General features: G+C 41.5%; 1 protein-coding gene across 1 annotated transcript in view; it reads left to right on the top strand.

Moving 5' to 3' along the window:
- Positions 1–17,137, top strand: part of MFSD6 (major facilitator superfamily domain containing 6) — a 38,752-nt gene extending 21,615 nt beyond the window's left edge. The window contains exons 3-7 of the mRNA XM_083350512.1: positions 5,959–6,056; positions 9,088–9,249; positions 11,711–11,809; positions 13,055–13,332; positions 14,657–17,137. Coding sequence (XP_083206638.1) covers positions 5,959–6,056; positions 9,088–9,249; positions 11,711–11,809; positions 13,055–13,332; positions 14,657–14,836 — 817 coding nt within the window. The 3' untranslated portion in view covers positions 14,837–17,137. The remainder of the gene's footprint in view (positions 1–5,958; positions 6,057–9,087; positions 9,250–11,710; positions 11,810–13,054; positions 13,333–14,656) is intronic.
- The last annotated feature ends 1,596 nt before the right edge of the window (positions 17,138–18,733 follow it).

Below are 18,733 nucleotides of genomic sequence, written 5' to 3' on the forward strand. Positions count from 1 at the left end.
CATTTTTGGCTATCAGAGTAGCGTCATCAGCATAGCATACATTATTGATGTTTCCCCTCCATTTTTAAAACTATGTTCATCTTCTTCCGATCTAGTTTCCTTTAATATATATTCAGCCATATGAATTAAATAAATAAGGGAAGAGCATTCAACAGGAGGCCTCAAACTTTCTGGCTTGGCAGGCTGGTGGGGGGGCAGGAGAGGGGATGGTTCCATGTGAGTGGCAGGCGTTGCACAGGAGCGTGCGCAGTCCCATTCATGCAGGTGGCGCGCGCGCACAAATGGAGCTTTGTGGGCCAGTAGTGGGCCAGGATCCAGGGTTTGGGGACCCCTGGTATACAATCTTATTACAAGCCTTTGCCAACATGGAGCCAGTCTGTTTCACCATGTTTGGCCTGTACTGGGGTTTCTTGACTTGTATATTTGTTTCTCATGAGGACAATGAGATGTTTTCGGATTCCCGTTTTTCTGATCACCTTTCACATCCTGATATGATTGTCACAAAGGCCTTTCTGTAATCAGTGAAACACATACTGTGTTTTTTGGCTTTTGTCAATTATCCAGTGTGCATCTGCAATAATGTCTTGTGTTCCTGAGTCTTCTCTAAAACCTGAAGATATGGCATTTCTTTTTCCATGTAGCTTTAATGTAGCTACTGTGTGTTAGATTGTCCATTGTTTTGCTAGAACGTGAAATTGTATAACTGTATAATAGTTTGCAGATTCCATTAAATCTCTCTTTTTTGGTATTGGAATGTAGAGTGACCTCTTCCAGTCGGTTGGCCGCTATTATTCTCTAGTTCTACTGTCTTAGTTTGGTTAGAATCTTGACTGACTTGTCTTCTGTTATGCCATATTTCAGTGGATATTCCATCAGTTCCTGTAGCCTTTCAACTTAGTAATGACCAGAGCGTTGATCTAACTTCATCTTCTAGTACTAGAGGTTCTTATAAGTAAGGAATCTTCTAAGGCAGGGGTCTTCAAAGTTGGCCCTTTTATGACTTGTGGACTTCAACTCCCAGAATTCCTCAGCCAGCATGCCTGGCTGAGGAATTCTGGGAATTGAAGTCCACAAGTCATAAAAGGGCCAAGTTTGAAACCTCCTGTTCTAAGGTATCTTGAATGTTGATAGTTTTAATGTACAGTGTTTCGGTATACTCTTCCATCTTTCTTTGATCTCCTTTGAAGTAGTTAATGACTATCTATTAGTGTCCTTTAGCTCCAGTTCAAGACTGGAACCTCCTAAGAAATCTTTTGAAAGTACTTCCTTGTTTTTCCACATCTGCTTCTCCAGTGTCTTTACAGAGTTGTAATGTTGCTTCTTGTCTCTTCTAACAGCTTTCTGAATCTCTGTTAAGTTCTTTTCTGATTATTTTTTTTTGTCCTTCTTGGCTTTGGCTTCTCTTCTCAGCAATTGCCATGGTTTGTTCTAACAAACCAGTTTGCTTTCTTCTCCTCATTTTTGGTGGTCTCTTTTTTACATTCATCCTTCCTCTGAACCAAAGAGGCTCAGGACTTCATGGTGATTCATGCTGTTCTTGAAAATGATGGGTATACGTTCAAGATCATATTGTGGAAGCCTCCTCCTCCTCCTCCTCCTCCTCCTCCTCCTCCTCCTCCTCCTCCTCCTCCTCCTCCAGTTGGTGATCCACAGTCAACACCTGGCCATGACTTTGATGCTATAATTGAGCACTTCCAGGTCCTTTTAACAATAATACACAGTAGCCAGAAGGAGGAGGAGGAGTTCAAAAAAAGTCTTGAAAACAACAATTAAAAGATAATGATAAAATATCAAAGTGTACTTGTATAGGGCAAAAAGCAAGGTAGAAAAGCCTAGAGTTATACCAAACTGAACGTGATTGCTAAATTGTGAGCTGTATGGAATTAGCCAGAGGGAATTATATGGAAGTGTGAATTGGAAGTGTGAATAAGAAAGGCAGGGAGGAGGAGAAGGTGCAGGAGAGAAAAAGGGAACCACCGGATGCCCTGAATGAGAGAGGCAGGGAGGGGGCTGGTGAAAAGAGCCTTCCTTGGAAGTGTGAGGAGGGGACCCTCCTTCCTCAAACTGGGAAAGCCCAAGGGGGAATTGGAAGAAGTCAAGATTGGTTTCCACTCCTATAGCTTTCCAGAAGCTAATGTGAAAATCACTGTGGAAAAAGTCCTGATTGGGGGGGGGGGAATGATCAGAACCAGACGTTGGATGTGTCATGGTTTAATATAAGTTAGTAAGATGATGACGTTCCGTGTTTTTTTTGTATTTATTGCTGCACTTGCTGCTGGCTGTTGCCTTTGTGCATTGCCTGGATTAGAATCTTTTTAAGATTAAGACAGGGTAAAAATGAATAATAGCCAAGTATTCCTACGTTGATGAACCACGAACCCTAATATAATCAATATGCATATGCGTGAAAGCCGGCTAGATGACTTTGGGCCAGTTTCTCTCAGCCTACCCTCCTCCTCACAGGGCTGTTGCTGTGGGAAAACTAAGAGGAAGAAGGTGTGTTGGGTACGTTCACTGCCTCGAACTATTTGTAAACATAATAAAGGCGGGATACCAATAATTAGATAAATAGGCGTGAAATGGAGAGGGAAAAGGGGAGGAATATAAGATGGTTATGCATATGCAGGTTACTAATGAGACAAATTACAATAAGCAAATAAACAAAAACTCATTATGTTTGTTGAGATCTTCTAAGATGGCCTGAAACCTTTTGATGTATTAAATTTGGATTGCTAACAAAGAATTAAAGGGAGAGTGAAAACACTCAAGACATACCTTTTGATGTGTATTTGAGTTCAACAGTTTCTTGCTTTATTGTGCTGGTAATTTGTGTTTTTGTTTGTTTGTTCCAGAACAGCTCTTTCAGACCTATAATCCTGGGAGGTTAAAATGCTCTGATATTGCTTTGTCCTTGTTTTGGGTCTTAATGACAAATTTGTGTCCATTACCCTGACCTGTTTGTCGTCAAATGATAATACATATCATATTGGATGAAAAGCATGTGGAAATAATCTTATGCGTGAAGTTGTCGGGACCTGCTATTGTGTTGTTAACGTAAATGCAGGGGCAAAGTAAACATCTGGTTTTATTGCCGGGTCTTCCTCACATTAACATCTGTTGTTTGTGAGAATCTGCTCCAGGTTGGGTAGTTGTCTGTTTGCAAGTATGAGTTTGCGGCCCAGTGCTTGAGAAAGTGTAGTGCAGGGGTGTCAAACTCAATTTCATTGAGGGCCGCATGAGCATTGCGGTTGCCCTCAGGTGTCCGGGTGGGCATGGCCTGGGTGGGCGTGGCTAAAGTGCGTATGGCCTACTGGGTGGGCGTGGCCAGCTCTACATTGTTCGAATCAAGGGTGCCTTATGGGGGCCTGGGCAGGAGTGGGACAGATCTGAGGGTCTCTGGCAGAAGGAGGGTCTCTGGGCCAGGGCCAAGGCAGTGGGGGCCGTTCCCTCACTGTTTCCAGGATGGCTTCGCGGGCTGCATGAAACCACTTCGCGGGCCGGATCCGGCCCCCGGGCCTTGTGTTTGACATGTCTGGTGTAGTGGATTGCAGATTATGAATAATGTGTTTGAACAGTTTTTCAAACTGTTTTTCAACAGTTTGAACAGTTTTTCAAACAGATTTTTGTCTGTTGATTTGACTGTTGATCTCGTTGGGTGGATAGTCTCCTAAATCAGGGCTTTTCAACCAGTGGTACGGGTACCACCTGTGGTACATTGGCACCTGGCAGGTGGTACTCAGCCATCCTAGAAAAGTGGTAGCGGGGGAGGGGAATGAGCTGAACCAGTGGCAGCACCGCACAAGCCTGAGCGAGAGATGGCTGGAGCTGCAGGGCTGTCAGGGCTCAGCGGAAGCACCAGGATCAGCGCCAGGATCCAGCTGGAGCTCAGTGCTGATCCTGGTGCTTCTGCTGAGTCTTGTGATTTACATTCAGACGCTTGGCAACTGATTCATATTTATGACGGTCACAGTGTCCCAGGGTCATGTGAAGTGACCAAACCTTGCTGCAACCACCCAACAGATGAGGGGAATAAAAACCAAAGACCCCCCCACCCCACCCCCGCTGCCAATCCTCAACAGATGCTCACAACAATGAAAACCTCGAACAGGAGGAAGAGCGCTGCCGGGCAGGGAGGCAGGTGTCTTGCTCCGCTGTGGCTTGGGAGGCACTTTTTCCAGTGCCATTGTAACTAAGTCACTAAGCGAACTGTTGTAAGTCGAGGACTACCTGTACTTCATCACTCTTTTCCTTTTTTTTTTTTTGGTCAAGTTTTTGACACCTTGCTAGGTGACTGGTGGTACTCGGATGTTGCCATATCCTAAAAGTGGTACAGTGGGTGAAAAGGTTGAAAAGCCCTGTCCTAAATGCATGGTTTCAAGTCGGAGTTGCTGTCTGCTCTTTTCCAAAGTAGCCGCAGTCATATAGACAAGCTTCCCCTCTTCTCCTCAGGCATTCTTCTTTTCTCTCAGAACTGTAGTTACAGGCATTCAAGTGGTTGGGGAGGCTGGGCCTTCTCCCCATTTCATCACACCCAGGAGGCAAAGGCCTTTTTCCTGGCACTCCGCTTAATGACTTGCGCAGTTGCTTAACAACTGCAACTCAGAGAGCCAGGATTGTGATCATTATTATTATTATTTTTTAATTCCATTTATATCCCGCCCTTCTCCGAAGACTCAGGGTGGCTTACAAGCTTAGCAGTAGCCTTCATTCTATTTATATGCCTGCTTATTAGGGCTTTCACACACCCCCAAGCGGCATTAAGTGAAGTGATCAGGTAGCATCTTGTTTAATGCCCCCCCCTCACTTAATGACCAAGATTCCAGACCCAGTTGTGGTTATAAGTGGAAGACTATCTATATCCAGTTTTGGCAAACTAAATATTTATAATTATGAACATATTTCAGAATTCAGACATTCAAGAAGACATTAAATATATCAGTGAATCCATATGGGCTCTGTTAACATTGAAATGTATTTGTTTCCAATATTGTGCATTTAGAAAGATAGCTTATTCTGCTAAAGGCACGACATATTTACAATAAATATCCTCTTTTTTTGCCAGTTACATATTTTTATTATTATTTACATTGTACAATTTTACACTGAGTACAAGCCAGGAAATATTTTGGGTAATTAGTTGAATATTCTAACCATTGTGTTTATACATGGCACTTGAGACTCAGTAAATACAGCATATGATTTATACTTATTCATTTTTTTAAAAAAAATAAAGAACCCCACTGATTTTTCTCTGCAGTAATACTCAGAATGAACAACAGGAAAGCTATCTTAATGTTTCAATGCCGATAAATATTTAAAGCAATCAGTGTATAGATAAATACATCTAATAACATACTTACATATCATGAAAGAATAAATGATAAAATGCTTTAAAAGAAATGGGCAACTGCTACTGTGCATAAAACATTTTCAATGAAAATAGAATGAATGGTAAGTGGGATTCTGCAACAATTTTCCACTCCCCCTGCTGCACCACCCTACTTGCCCATTTTCCTCATCAACAAACAATACTCTTCAGTATCTGGTTATTGTGTGTGTATGCGCGAGCACGCACACACTTGTCTGTGCACACAACAGTTTTTTTTCTCCTGGTGATTGAACTACCCTCTTCAGTTTCTTGACAAAATTTTAGAAGAATTGGATCCTTCCTCGGGCTGAGAGAAAGCGACCGAAAGTCTCCCGGCTGGCTTTGTGCAAGACTAGAACTCGTAGTCTCCCAGTTTCTAGCCACTACTATCTCTCTGCATTTTCCCTCTGCATTTTAAGAGTGTTTGTGAACAACTTGGTGTCCGGTCCTGGATATTTTTTTTTAAAATCTTCACCTTTTGTGAAGCTGGAGTAGAGCAGGTTGAAAGCAATACAGTAGATAATTTGTTGGTAAGAATATTAAAACATGTCAAAAGTAATCCGCGATCTCTCCTCTCATTTAACTTGCAGAGTTCTGTATATCGGTCTTGCCTGCAATACAGCTCGTTATATTTATATCTCCTATCTAGAAAATGCGTGGACTGTTCTGCCTATGGAAGTCCTTCAAGGTAAGAAAATAGGATGCTTCGGCGTCTTGAACTCTACGTTCCAGGCTCCTGGTTGTAATGCCTGCTGAACCACAACTAAGCTATAAAAATCCTTCTGGGCTTCAGCTTTTGTCAGGAACTACAGTAATCAAAAGGGATCGTTCTCTTTTTTTTTTTTTGCACAGTTGTATTATGGCTGGTGGAGAAAAAGGTGAATGACAGGAAGTGGTTTTTACAGTTGACGGACCTAATATTCTGCTGTGTGATCTAAGCCAACAACACGCCCTTTCACCAAACAAGGGACTCCTGATGAAACTTGCAGCAGATAAGGCTTAGTTGCTAGCAGGGCTTTACCTAGAAGGCGTTCGCTTCTTAATCTGTTGATATCCTATTACCTGTAATTGAAAGGAAAATACTGTTTTTTAAAAAACCAACCACACATTCAGGCAGAACCAGTTTTCTGTTTTGGTTAATATTAGTCATTTTCTGTCACCGAGGTGAAAGTTAAAGAACAAATAGCTGGTAATGGATTTGGGGGGAAATGAAGAGGTGGAGATTCTGAGATTTAAGGAAGACTTGTTGAGATGTGGCCTGAGCCCTATGAATGAACGCATCTGATCGGAAAGGAGGCAGTAGAAATAAAAGCTTTCAAGTCCAAGAGAAAAATGTTGCAAAATGGAAAAAAAATTAGGTCCATAAATAAATAGATAGATGATAGATAGATGATAGATAGATAGATAGATAGATAGATAGATAGATAGATAGATAGATAGATAGATAGATAGATAGATAGATAGATAGGCAGGCCCATCCGGTAGAAGATAGCTGTGCTCATAATTTTCATCCAGGAAACTTAAGCTACCTTTAGTCTTTTCCCTCACTTAGGTTAAACATTCTAACTATGAATAAAGGTAAAGGTTCCTTAGTCGTTTCCAACTCTAGGGGCCGGTGCTCATCTCCGTTTCAAAGCCGAAGAGCCAGTGCTTGTCCAAGGACGTCTCCGTGGTCATGTGGCCGGCATGACTAGATGCCAAAGGCGCACGGAACGCTGTTACCTTCCCACCGTAGTGGTCCCTATTTTTCTACTTGCATTTTTTACGTGCTTTCGAACTGCTAGGTTGGCAGAAGCTGGGACAAGTAACGCGCTCACTCTGTTACGCGGCACTCGGGATTCGACCCGCCAAACTGCTGACCTTCTGATTGACAAGCTCAGCATCCCTTATAACTATGAATAGGATATTTTTATTTATTTGCTATTAGATTTGTATTCTGACTTCGTTTGTACAACTCAAGGCAGCCTAGATATTGTTCCCATCTCCTATTTTTCCCCTTAGCAGTGACCCTATGAGGTGGACTGGTGTGAAGGAGCTACAAAGGGGAAGTGATGTGGTGGACTACAGGGAAGTAGTAGGTTCCCAGGAAGGAGGAAGCACATTCCAAAGGGGAGGGGGGAATGGGGAGACAAGGGACAACACATCCCAGAGCTGGATCACAGAAGGAGGCAGAGATTTAGAGTAGCCACTCCCTAGAAACTCCCAGGTTATATTTGTTCGTGTTAGAATAGTATAGGTTTAATCTGACAAGATTCTATCTGCTTTGAACAAATAAAGAACTGAACTTTTGCCTGAATTGTTCTATGTTGTTCTTGGGCTGGGCCTGACTTTTGGACTGAGAGTGAGAGTGACTAGCTCCCAAAAATCACACCTTTAATGGCTAAAGGAAGACTAGAACTCAGGTCTCTCAGCTTCCAGTCTAGCACTTTAACTCTTACATAAAACTGGTTCTCCAATATTCATAAGATTATTTGTAGCACTATTTAATATTTGTAGTATTAGTAAGTATGGCTGAGAGAATGAAGACTGCAGTAACTCTGGATATTCAGCAATATTGCTTGGAATTTGAGCTTGTTACTTTTTGAAATTTGTTTTTGCTATCTTCTAACTTAGGAAATCATTTATTTTGTTTTTACAAAATAAGAAAACCTTCCAGATTAGTTGCAAAATGTACGTTGTTAAAAGTTATATTAAGTATTCTAACAAAAGTGTGGAAGCTTTATTTCATTTAAATGCGAGTCTTTACAGTACAGGCAAGTTAACTGACCAGCCAAATTTATTTTCATGTTTTTTTTAAAAAAAATAAAAATATATCTTGCTGTGTTTGTGCATCTGTAATTTAAAGACAAAAGGCACAGCCCAGTTTCTTAAGTCTTCTAGCTAGCATATTGATAAAACATAATACTGGTAGTCCTTGACTTATGACCACCACTGAGCCCAACATTTCTGTTGCTAAGCAAAACAGTTGTTGAGTGAATTTTGTCCTATCTTACGACTTTTCTTGCTATAGTTGTTAAGTGAATCACCACCATTGTTAAGTTAGTAACATGGTTTCTAAGTGAATCTGGCTTCCCTGTTGACTTTGCTTTGTCAGAAGGTTGCAAAAGGGGGATCATATGACCCCAGGAGATGGCAACCGTCAGAAATATGAGTCAGTTGCCAAGCATCAGAAATTTGATCACATGACCATGGGGATGCTGCAACGGTCACGAGAGTGAAAAACGGTTGTAAGTTACTTTTTCAGTGCCGTTGTGACATTGAATGGTCACTAAATGAACTGTACTATCTGTCCACTCTTTTAGATACAGTACATTTCATGCCCTCGCTGTTCACATGTGGGCAACTCATGGACAACCTGAGTGCTTGCTTTCTCTGCATTCAGAGGATGCGTTATCACGGGCTTTTGGAAGACCTGTTTTTTCTTTGGCTATGAGTGGAGGTGTGCTGGGAAATAAAGAAACTGCTTATAGCTTCCCTAGCTATGATGCTGATGAAGGAAGCGACAGGGGCCATATGTACGAATGTGTTCTGGTACTCTTTACCACCAGCCTCATTCAGTTTTACAGCTCTTGAAGAGTACACAGGGCTCAACGTGCCGCTGCACCCTAAAATGGCGACCCACCCTTGCCATGGTCAGTATTGGTTGTGTAACTCCAACGCTCTTGCGGAGAACAATCATCTTCAAGAATACATGGGTGTCGTGTTTCTGTTCTTTGTAGGTGTGACCCACGCAGCCATCTGGGCAGCTTGCATTTCCTATCTAAGTGCTGCTGTGCCCCCGGAACTGAGGACGTCGGCCCAGGGGATCTTGCAGGGTCTTCACCTTGGCCTGGGCAGAGGATGCGGAGCAATGATTGGTGGAGTGTTGGTCAATTATTTTGGTAAGGGAAAACTTAGGTACTTATATGACTTGCAGCTGTTTGGAATATTGCTTTAAGAACCTTTTCCTCAACCATGGTGGAAACTGAAGAACCGTGTTAGCAGTCAGAGGTGCTACCAGACTCCTCCTGATTTGGCTTTCCTCAACCAGATGCTGGGTATTTGTCTTGGACTGTAGCTCCCACTGTTGCAGGCAAGCACAGTCAGTTTGAATACTTTCCATTGTTTGGCTGTCATATATGCATGCACGCACACATACACAGAGTGTACAGGGAGGGAAAAGTCACATTGGGGAGAATGCAGCCTATATCAATCAACAAATATCAATTGGTAAGTCAACCTTCTCTGCTGTGCTTCTAGACTCTAGAGACACATCTACAAGGCCTCCGAATATCATCTCAAAGGGACTTTTCTCTCCCATCTTCTGGGACATATTCCACACGGCACTCTGCTTTCTTCTTCTCCTCAGCCCATCACCAAAGCCAACTACAGTAACTGCGAGATTTTCAATTCAGTGTGGAAATAGGGATTTTCATTTTCTCTCCGCACAAACCCTGCTACGGGTATTTGCATGTTAGATGGTGCTCTTGCAGTGACCCTGGTGATTCAGTAGCTGGGCAGGCTGGCTGCTTTGGGATGCAGCCTCCTCTCCATTTATTATTGCTATTAGATTTGTACACGGTCCAAAGTTGCCCTGTGGGAAAGATGGGCAGTTTTTAAACGTGACATATAAGCAAATAAATAATATTAGATATTTTTATCCCACTTGAGAGAGAGAAAAAGAGAAGTTGTCCTGATAAACACATAGAGAGATTTGTAAACTGTTCTAGGTGGTTTTCAAGCAGATAAATTGCTGGAAAGGTGTATTCAAACTGTACCTCTGATCCCATATTGTACTTGGAATTTATCCATGTGGCTAGAAACACCAAAGCCCAAAGCTCTCTTCAGGGTCTCTTTATCCAGTTTTAGGATTTGGGTGGAGAATAGATCATGTTTTAGGTTATGTTTATGCAGAAACACTGAAAATTCAAAAGGTTTTAGAAACTTTTAAACACCACTATAACAGTCAGATGCATTTGCTGATTTACAACAAATCACCCAATTCTACTTCTGAATTATTCATATTTTGGAAAGCTTGCAGATTCAGAAATCATGAAGCGAAACTTGATTCTCCTTTCTTCTGAGTTTGTAGCATATAGTATGTGGTCTTGTTAGAAAGAAAGGGGAAAATATTCCAAGAGCAATACCCAACGAGTACCAAACTTTCAGTATTAAAATGAATTTTTTTTAATACAGAGTTCTACTGGGAACACTTCTTTTCACGCTTTCCAGTTCCAGTTACAAGCAGAAATAGACAAGTGTGCACATTTCTAATGTGAAATCTGAGACCCCCCCAATGAGTCCTTAAAGAACAATAACTATTAAAAAGCCTCTCCTATTGCGGCGTAAATAAAACGTATAATAATTACCTTGTGTAATTTCCTCAAGTACTGTAAGGTTGTAGCTGTTCAATGGTTAGTGAAAAGTGTTCATAAATGAAGACGGCTTCCTCTGCTTTGTTGTTGTTTTTTAAATGGCACCCATTTTTGCCTGTTAAACTAAAATGGAGTTCCACTTGTCTCTTTGATCTCAGCCATCTTCTCTCTTTTGAGGGAGAATAAACAAAATGGTGCAGAGGTCCTTGAAGCGTGAATGCTATTCTCCTCTCGTACACTTTTGCTGGGAGAAAGTTTCCTTTAAATGAGGATAGGGGTTTTGTTTTTTTGTGCCACTGAGTCAGTTCTGACTCCTAACAATTGCCCATCATTCTCGGCAAGGTTTTTCAAACCTGGTTTCCCTTGCCTGCTTCCCTGGGCTGAGGGAGAGTGACCTGGCCAAGGTCACTGGCTGGCTTTGTGCCTAAAGCTAGAACTAATGGTTTCCTGATTTCTACCTTGCTGTTTTAACCACTACACCAAACTGGCTCATTTACAGGTGGTCCTCGATTTACAGCAGTTCATTTAGTAACCGTTCGAGTATTCAACGGCCCTGAGAAAAGTGATTTATGACCATTTACCTCAGCTACAGGTCAGGTTTTTTTTTTTCTAGCTTCCCCATGATCATGTGATCAACATTCAGATGCTTGGCAACTGGTTCACACTTATTGATCCATTGCTGCGTCGCAAGGTCACGCGGTCACCTTTTGCAGCCTTTTGATGGAGTCAACAGGGAAGCCAGATTCACTTTAACAACCAGGTTACTAACTTATTGACTGCACTGAGTCACCTTGTGGCTGGAAAGGTCGTAAAATGGGGCAAACTTCACCTAGCCACCGAAATTTGGGGCTCCAATTGTTGTAAGTTGAAGACTACCTGTATTTACTAAAGCCTGAGTAGGGCATGATTTAGTAAATACATGCCTACCTGGTCAGTCACTCCCCTGCAACTGAATCAGACCCTATTTTGTGTGCTTTTTCCTCTGCAGGAGCTGCCTCAACTTTCAGAGGGATAGGAATGGCTTTTCTTGTTATCCTCTTGCTTTTTGCTTTGATTCAGTGGGTGGCAGTTCAGGATGAGAAAGAAGGTAAAGTGCTTATTCCTTAGGTATACAACCTTACCTAACCGGTTTTTCTCCTTTGGGTTATTTTTAGTTTTTGTTATTTTTTAAAAAATTGCCATCTCTAATCAATTAGCTTGAGTGATGCCTTTTTATGATTTTGGATTGGATTCATTCTTAGTTCATGTGGCCTATTGTGTTTAGCACATAGCTTTGCCTATTGCAGCCCTACCGGATCTGAAGTCCCAACAGACCAAATGGCTTCCAATGGCGGTAAGCCTAAGCAGAATTCTTTAATATCTGCTGCCATCTTGTGGACATCTGTAGTTTTGCAGTCCTGTTACAGTATGCCTTTACAGAAGATTGGGTGTACTGCATTTTTTTTTCTCTTCAGGATGTCAGATTGAAGCAAGAGGAAACCTCATTTGTGTTCCTGATATAATACAGATTGATTTAAAAGTAATGGAAGGACATGCACATGGACTTATAATACTGATGTCTTTGGGGAAAAGATCTCGGGAAAAAGTGGTAAAACCCACATAGAAAATGGCTTCTGCTAGTGTCCTCATCCCATAAATCTGTAATGTTCATCATGGAGATCCATCTATCTGGAAGTTGGCCCTGGAGTTTTTCTAGCTGTACAGAAGGATGTAAAATGAGGAGAAATGTGGGATGACTTGCATATAAGCTAAAAAGTTTGCTAAAAATAAGCTTGCCTCTGTTACTGTACCTCTTTGTATAGTAACTCAAGTCTGTTTTAAAAATTGGTTTTGTAGCTACTCAGGTGACTGAAATAAAAAAGCTGCTTTGATACATTTCTCTGAACTGCATCTTCTAGAAGAATTAGGCGACCTACAGTTATATGAGAGGTTTGAAAACCTGGTCCCATTTTGCCATCCCTGTACTATTTTCTTTGAAAAATAAGATTGGAAGTTAAACATTAATGATAATTGTTTTATACAGTGCTTGGTTTTTCTTTTTGCAAAAAAGATACAGACAGCTATGTTGCAATAGATTGAGAGGAGACTCCTTACCTATTTAATTTTATATTGGGTGTGAATTATTTTTCTCCAGTACAGTAGCTAGCAGTCAGTAAGTGCTAACTTCATAACTGAGGAAATGGAGCTTGCTATCAAAATCTAGCAATGGATTCCTACTATAGCCAGAGAGAACCTAGAATCAGAATGCTGGATTCAGAAAAGCGCTTCCACTTAACTCTTAGATGGTGAGTTCTCTTAATTTCAACATCCTGTCTCTTGTTTGAAATTTTAGACAAGACCATGCTGGCCGAAAGGATCCCGGTGCCTTCAAGTCCGGTGCCCATTGCCACAATTGACCTGATGCAACAGACTGAAGATATTATGCCTCGCCCGTTGCCCAAGCTTCCTGCCAAAAAGACCAAGCACCAAGAAGAGCAGGAAGATGTACACAAGCCTGCTTGGGGTGTCAGTTCTTCACCCTGGGTTACTTTAGCCTATGCTATTTATCAGATAAAAGAGATGGTTCAGCTCTCCAAAACCAATCAGGCACTCGAAAACCAGCCTTTGCAGGTAACCAGGGTTTGGGTGCATGAAAGGTATTTTCAGGTAAAAAGGTTGTACATACCTGATACTCAAGGCTTTCCAATTCTAAAACAGAAGCTCCCAAACTACAGTATTAGTACATCCCATTTTTCACATATTAAATATTCATGCTATTAAAACAATAACAGAGGTTAAAAAATGTAACATAGATTTTGCTTGCATAATGCAGTTAGACATAGGTGAGCCTCTGTGCCTTGCACTGGATAGATTCAGTATTGTCATTTCATAGGAAGAAAAAACTGTAGAGTTCATTTGTCATTTAACTTGGGATTTGGAAAAGGATTCAGGGCGTGGTTGGGGAGAAGGAGCAGCTAGCAAACTAGAGGATTTCTGTGCCTGTAGGAGAGGCACAATATCCGGTGAGATATAGGATAATTGGAGAGATGTATGACAGTGCTGCGAAGTCAAATCTTCTCAGACTAATGAATCTATTAGTTTTTTTTTTTAAAAAAGTCCTAGAACTCTTAATCAAGAGGCAAAGCTGAACTTTTTCACCGGGTGCCAAGGAAAGTCAGCACCTCTTAAAAACATCAAGGAAAAAAAGGCTGTTGACATTAATATTTTGCATAGTCAATCCACTACTGTCTCAGACCTACAGAGATACTCTAGTATCTCATCCTGTGCCTTGGCTTGATAGTGCAAGAAAAACCGTTTTACAACAGTTTTGCCAATCTGGCAAAGAGATCTGAACACACGAGCTTGCTTTCTTATATCAGCTGGTTCGTGCATAGGATATAAAATTAGATCTTGTTATTTAGTATTTTTATTTGCATAGCTGGAGAAGAATGTGTTTCTTGTCCTACCCCTTTTGTGATTATTAGGAAAGATAATTTACTTGTCTCCTGAAATATTCATACTCCTGTTCCCCAAAGAGCACGCTGCTGACATTCAAATAGAAAGTATTGCATAGAAAGCCTACGAGGAGAATATGTGCAACTGCATAAAGAGAAGCACGAAATGCGTTAAGCTGTGAGAAATGTTCTTTCTTATCTGCACAGAATTATTATTATTTGTCTTAAAATACACCAAGTCTTTTCTCTACATGCTTCTTGGGGAAAAGCAGTTAGGAAAATATAGGACAGGTAAGTTTATCTGATCTGTTACCTGCGTACGATGGCTTTTGCTGTTGCCTGAATGCTTGTGCGCTGCGCTGTGAATATGATTTTTGTGATCCGTGTTAAAGAGCAGGCTACCTTGGCTGACCAGGAATGACAGTCTATGTGTATTTCCTGAACAAATCCGCACAGCCAGATGTTAAAACTTGTGGTTTTCTTTTCTCCTTTTTTCCTAGAACGCCAGCAGTAATCGTGACTCCACACCAGACAGTCCCCTGGATCAAAGACCTGATGGTACGGTGGTAGAACCTTCAGGGCCTACAGCTATCCTCGAAAACCACCCCGGGTTGGACTGCCCTGTTTCTTTGGAAAGCAGAGCTCAGTCTCCCGAGACGGCAGGAATAGAACTTCCTTGAATCCCATCTCAAGCAGCACTGAATGAATATTGCTCTTGGCAATCAGAAAATAGACTTGATGTGGGAATTGGAGACCTCACCTTTCTTCCTCTTGGCAATAGTAATCCAATGCAGCCAAAGCTTTTAAAATATTTAATGCCTTTTCTGTGACAACGCCTGAGGCCTGTCGCAGGAACAGTTTGAAGGCTAAGCAAAAGCAGCCAGGTTAATAACTAGCAAAGGAGCATGCTGTTTCATCTGAAGTTTTTTTTTTCCTTTTCCCCACCCCCCACACCTTGAATGGAAGTGTTGTAAAAACAAACACATCTGATTGTCTTGATAATTTTCTGGATGGTAATTAATTTTCACAGGCAAAACCCTCAGTTCTATTTCCTCTTGCTTAATGCACTCGGAACATTTTAATTCAATATTAGGGAAAGAAGATGAGAGTTCGTGGCAGTTTTTTTTTTCCTTAGACAGTGATTATTTATTATGAGGTGCAGGCTTCCTTAGAGCAGTTCATCCAACAAAACTTCAGAGAAAACACAGTAGTTAAATATGGAAACGAAGGAAGGAGCCCCATAGAATTCTGTCTTTTGTAAAGACTTTTCAGAGATGCTGCAGAACTTTTGGCTGGTAAAATTCTACACGAAACATCGGTCGAAACCTTTCTAACCAGACAAGCGGCATTGATGTTGCTGTGACCAAGCCGTAGAGCATTAGTAAGGGCATTTTAGAAAGAAACAGAACAGGAGAATGTGGTTGTCCATAATTCTGCAAGAACAGGATATGGGTTGGAATGTGTGGTGTTACCTTTGAAGACCTGGGCTGTGGTGATACAGTTTGAAGGCACTGATGGGTTTTATGTGGGATGGATCTGCCCTAATCACCAAAGAGGGATTGTCCTACAGAAGCAGTCAATGTGGATTCTCTTTTTTTTTTGCCTCTCTAGTGTGTGATGGGGAAACATGATTCCTTCCCCTCAGGCAGATCTGAGAAGTTCCTGCTTAACTTGTGTAGCACAATAACAACAAAGGGTCAGAAATGTCCAGCTTTGCTAGGTTTTTGGAGTGGTGATACTGTCGCCACTTTCCTAACTGAGGCCTGCAGTCTGTTCTGAAAGCCGGTAATGAGGGGCGCATATATATATATATCAGCTGTTTCTTGAAAGTTTTCTTAGCCAGGCCGATATAGTTTATTTTACAATAGAATATCTTTATTTAAGGGGAAAGGGAATAAAACTTTATAGAATATATTTAAAGTGCCTGTGGATTGGGAAGGGGTGTAAATCCTAATTATTGTATAGGAAAGGAAGACATAGTTAATATAAAAGCAGTTGGAAAAAGAAAAATAGATAGAGCATATTGATCATGTTGTCTGATAACTAATTTGTCAAGAGATTGGCAGATTCAAATTTGACATTTACATTTCACTGAACTGAGTGTAGTTCTCATACATTCTTTGTTGTTATAGCTGAGGGAAAATGTTAGAATCAATTTTATAGCGCTTAGGCTTCAAGCATACTGTATATCAAACTTAACCTTCCATTAGAGGAGTCCCATTCATGGGTGGTTTTGCCCAGATGGTGTTTGACTTCTGGCAGCCAGTGGGATGCCATTTATGCCCCAGGGGCTGGTGCAGCTCATAGAATTAAATTTCAGATACCCTTGATTTTTGAATGCAGAATATAGAATACCTTAAGATAGATGCTAAGGGCGTTTCCCTTACATAAGCCTTAAGGGACTGTTAACTATACCTGGGACCAAATATGGGCAAGTAATTATTAGCTATTTTTTGCACTTCAACTTAAATGTACTGTAAATTTCTCTTGACTTGTTTAAGTGACCTTTAAAAATAAAATCAGAAATCTATTTATTATGTTTATATTGCTGAGGGAAGGAAATTTTTTTTTTTAAAAAAAGTAGACTAAAACTGGTTAAGAGGCAATGAATCCTTTAGATGAACTTATCTGAACTATGTGATAAATGCTGTGGATTAATAACTGTTAATGTTGGATACCTGAGTTGTAAGACATCAAACTTACACATTATGTTTACATATCCAACCTGCCTGTCAAACCGGCTTCTTCCTTGTTTGTGGACAATGGGGCTGTAGACGGCTCTCGTATTTGTGAAGTTGTTAAAATGTAGTGAGATAAATAAAATTTCATGTACAAAATGTCATGTCCCGTTAAAAACATGAACTACCGTAGGAGGAGGTGGATTAGCAAGTGTTTGTGTTTTTACTAAATACTTTGTGCTTTTATTAGACTAGTTAATACTACTCTCAGATGCCTCTCTCCTCTAGTTAATGGCTCTGAGTAGTGCCAGTTCTTTTAAGAAGTAGAGCAGGGGTGTCAAACTCAATTTCATTGAGGGCCGCATCAGCATTGCAGTTGTCCTCAGGGGGCCGGGTGAGTATGGCCTGGGTGGGCGTGGCCTACTGGGTGGGCGTGGCTAGACTGCATATGGCCTACTGATTGTGCATGGCCAGCTCTACATCATTCACATTAAGGGTGCCTATGGGGGCCTGGGCAGGAGTGGGACAGATCTGAGGGTCTCTGGCAGAAGGAGGGTCTCTGGGCCAGGGCCAAGGCAGCGGGGGCCGTTCCCTCACTGTTTCCAGGATGGCTTCGCAGGCCGCATGAAACCACTTTGCGGGCCGGATCCGGGCCCCAGGCCTTGTGTTTGACATGTCTGAAGTAGAGGATGAAAGACAATATTAGCAACTTTGTGATCTCATCTGACCGCTCTGTTTGCAGAAGGGGCGAATGACTCGTCTCATTCAGCCATTGGGTGAGTGCAGGTGTTAAGCACGTTTGCTACCTGCTTAAATGTACTGAGAGCCTCGATAATGAGGGAACATTTTACTAGCCTCCTGCTGAAAATGGAAGAAAAAAGATTCACTTTTTTTTTTTTTGCAAGCGGTTGCACAGCAGAGTTCTCTATAAATTGCAAGCAAGGAAGCCCTCAGCTTAACCCCGGCCACGTTTGAAATAATCACGGCTCTTAAAAATGGTTACGAGGGCACTTGCCCTGCAGTTACTTTTGATACCCCTCTTCCCCCCCCCCACCCCCGCTACACTAAGCTTGACTCCTGATTACTAGGTGACTTGTCACTGCCTACTTCCAGGTTGCTTTTCAACTTCCCTACAGCCTGGGATTTTCTCGAGGACTTTTCCCCTCCCCCCCATAAACACAGGTTACGTGTCACGTTTTTATCTTTGAGATTAGCCAAGGTTGGCTTGACACTGGCACTTTTTGCAACAAGGCAGCTTTTCTTTTTTGGCACCTAGACTGCAGTCAGGTTGTTCCTGCTCTAATCTAACCCTTCTCATCTGCTGGTATATGAAGCATTGAGATTCCTTGCAAGTGCACTCGTGTATTGATTGATGATAAGTCTGGCTAGTTCAAGAGCTGCCCTTCAGAGGGTGAATTTAACTGTCGCCTTGGGAGATCATAGACCGGCTCCCCCTTCCCTTTAGTTTCCCTTGCCCAGAGGAACTGAATTATATGCCCTTTCTTTTTATTTTTGGCATCAGGGGCTTCATAACAAAGAATTTCAACCCAGGAGATGAGAAATACATCAATATTATCAACCATCTTGTTCAGCAAGGACCTCCACTCCTTGTTTGGTGTCCTGTGGGCTGCAGGAATTAAGATACGTTATGAATATATTTGAATGCACTTTCTATTTACAATGGCTCATTTTATTTGAAAGTGAATATTAAAAGCAAGTTGGGACTTACAAAATCCATGCAGTTCTCCTTACTTCACAGTGCATTCTGTCAGCAGTGCATCGACACACATACACATTATTTTTTTACATTTACACTTCAACTTTTTTTTTAAAAAAAAAAGGTATATAAAATGATGTTGTCTCCAGCAAACTTCATGGAGTCTTGCATGCTAGACTAAT

Source organism: Vipera ursinii, assembly GCF_947247035.1.
Source record: "Vipera ursinii genome assembly, chromosome: 1".
In the NCBI taxonomy this organism is placed as follows: Eukaryota; Metazoa; Chordata; class Lepidosauria; order Squamata; family Viperidae; genus Vipera; species Vipera ursinii.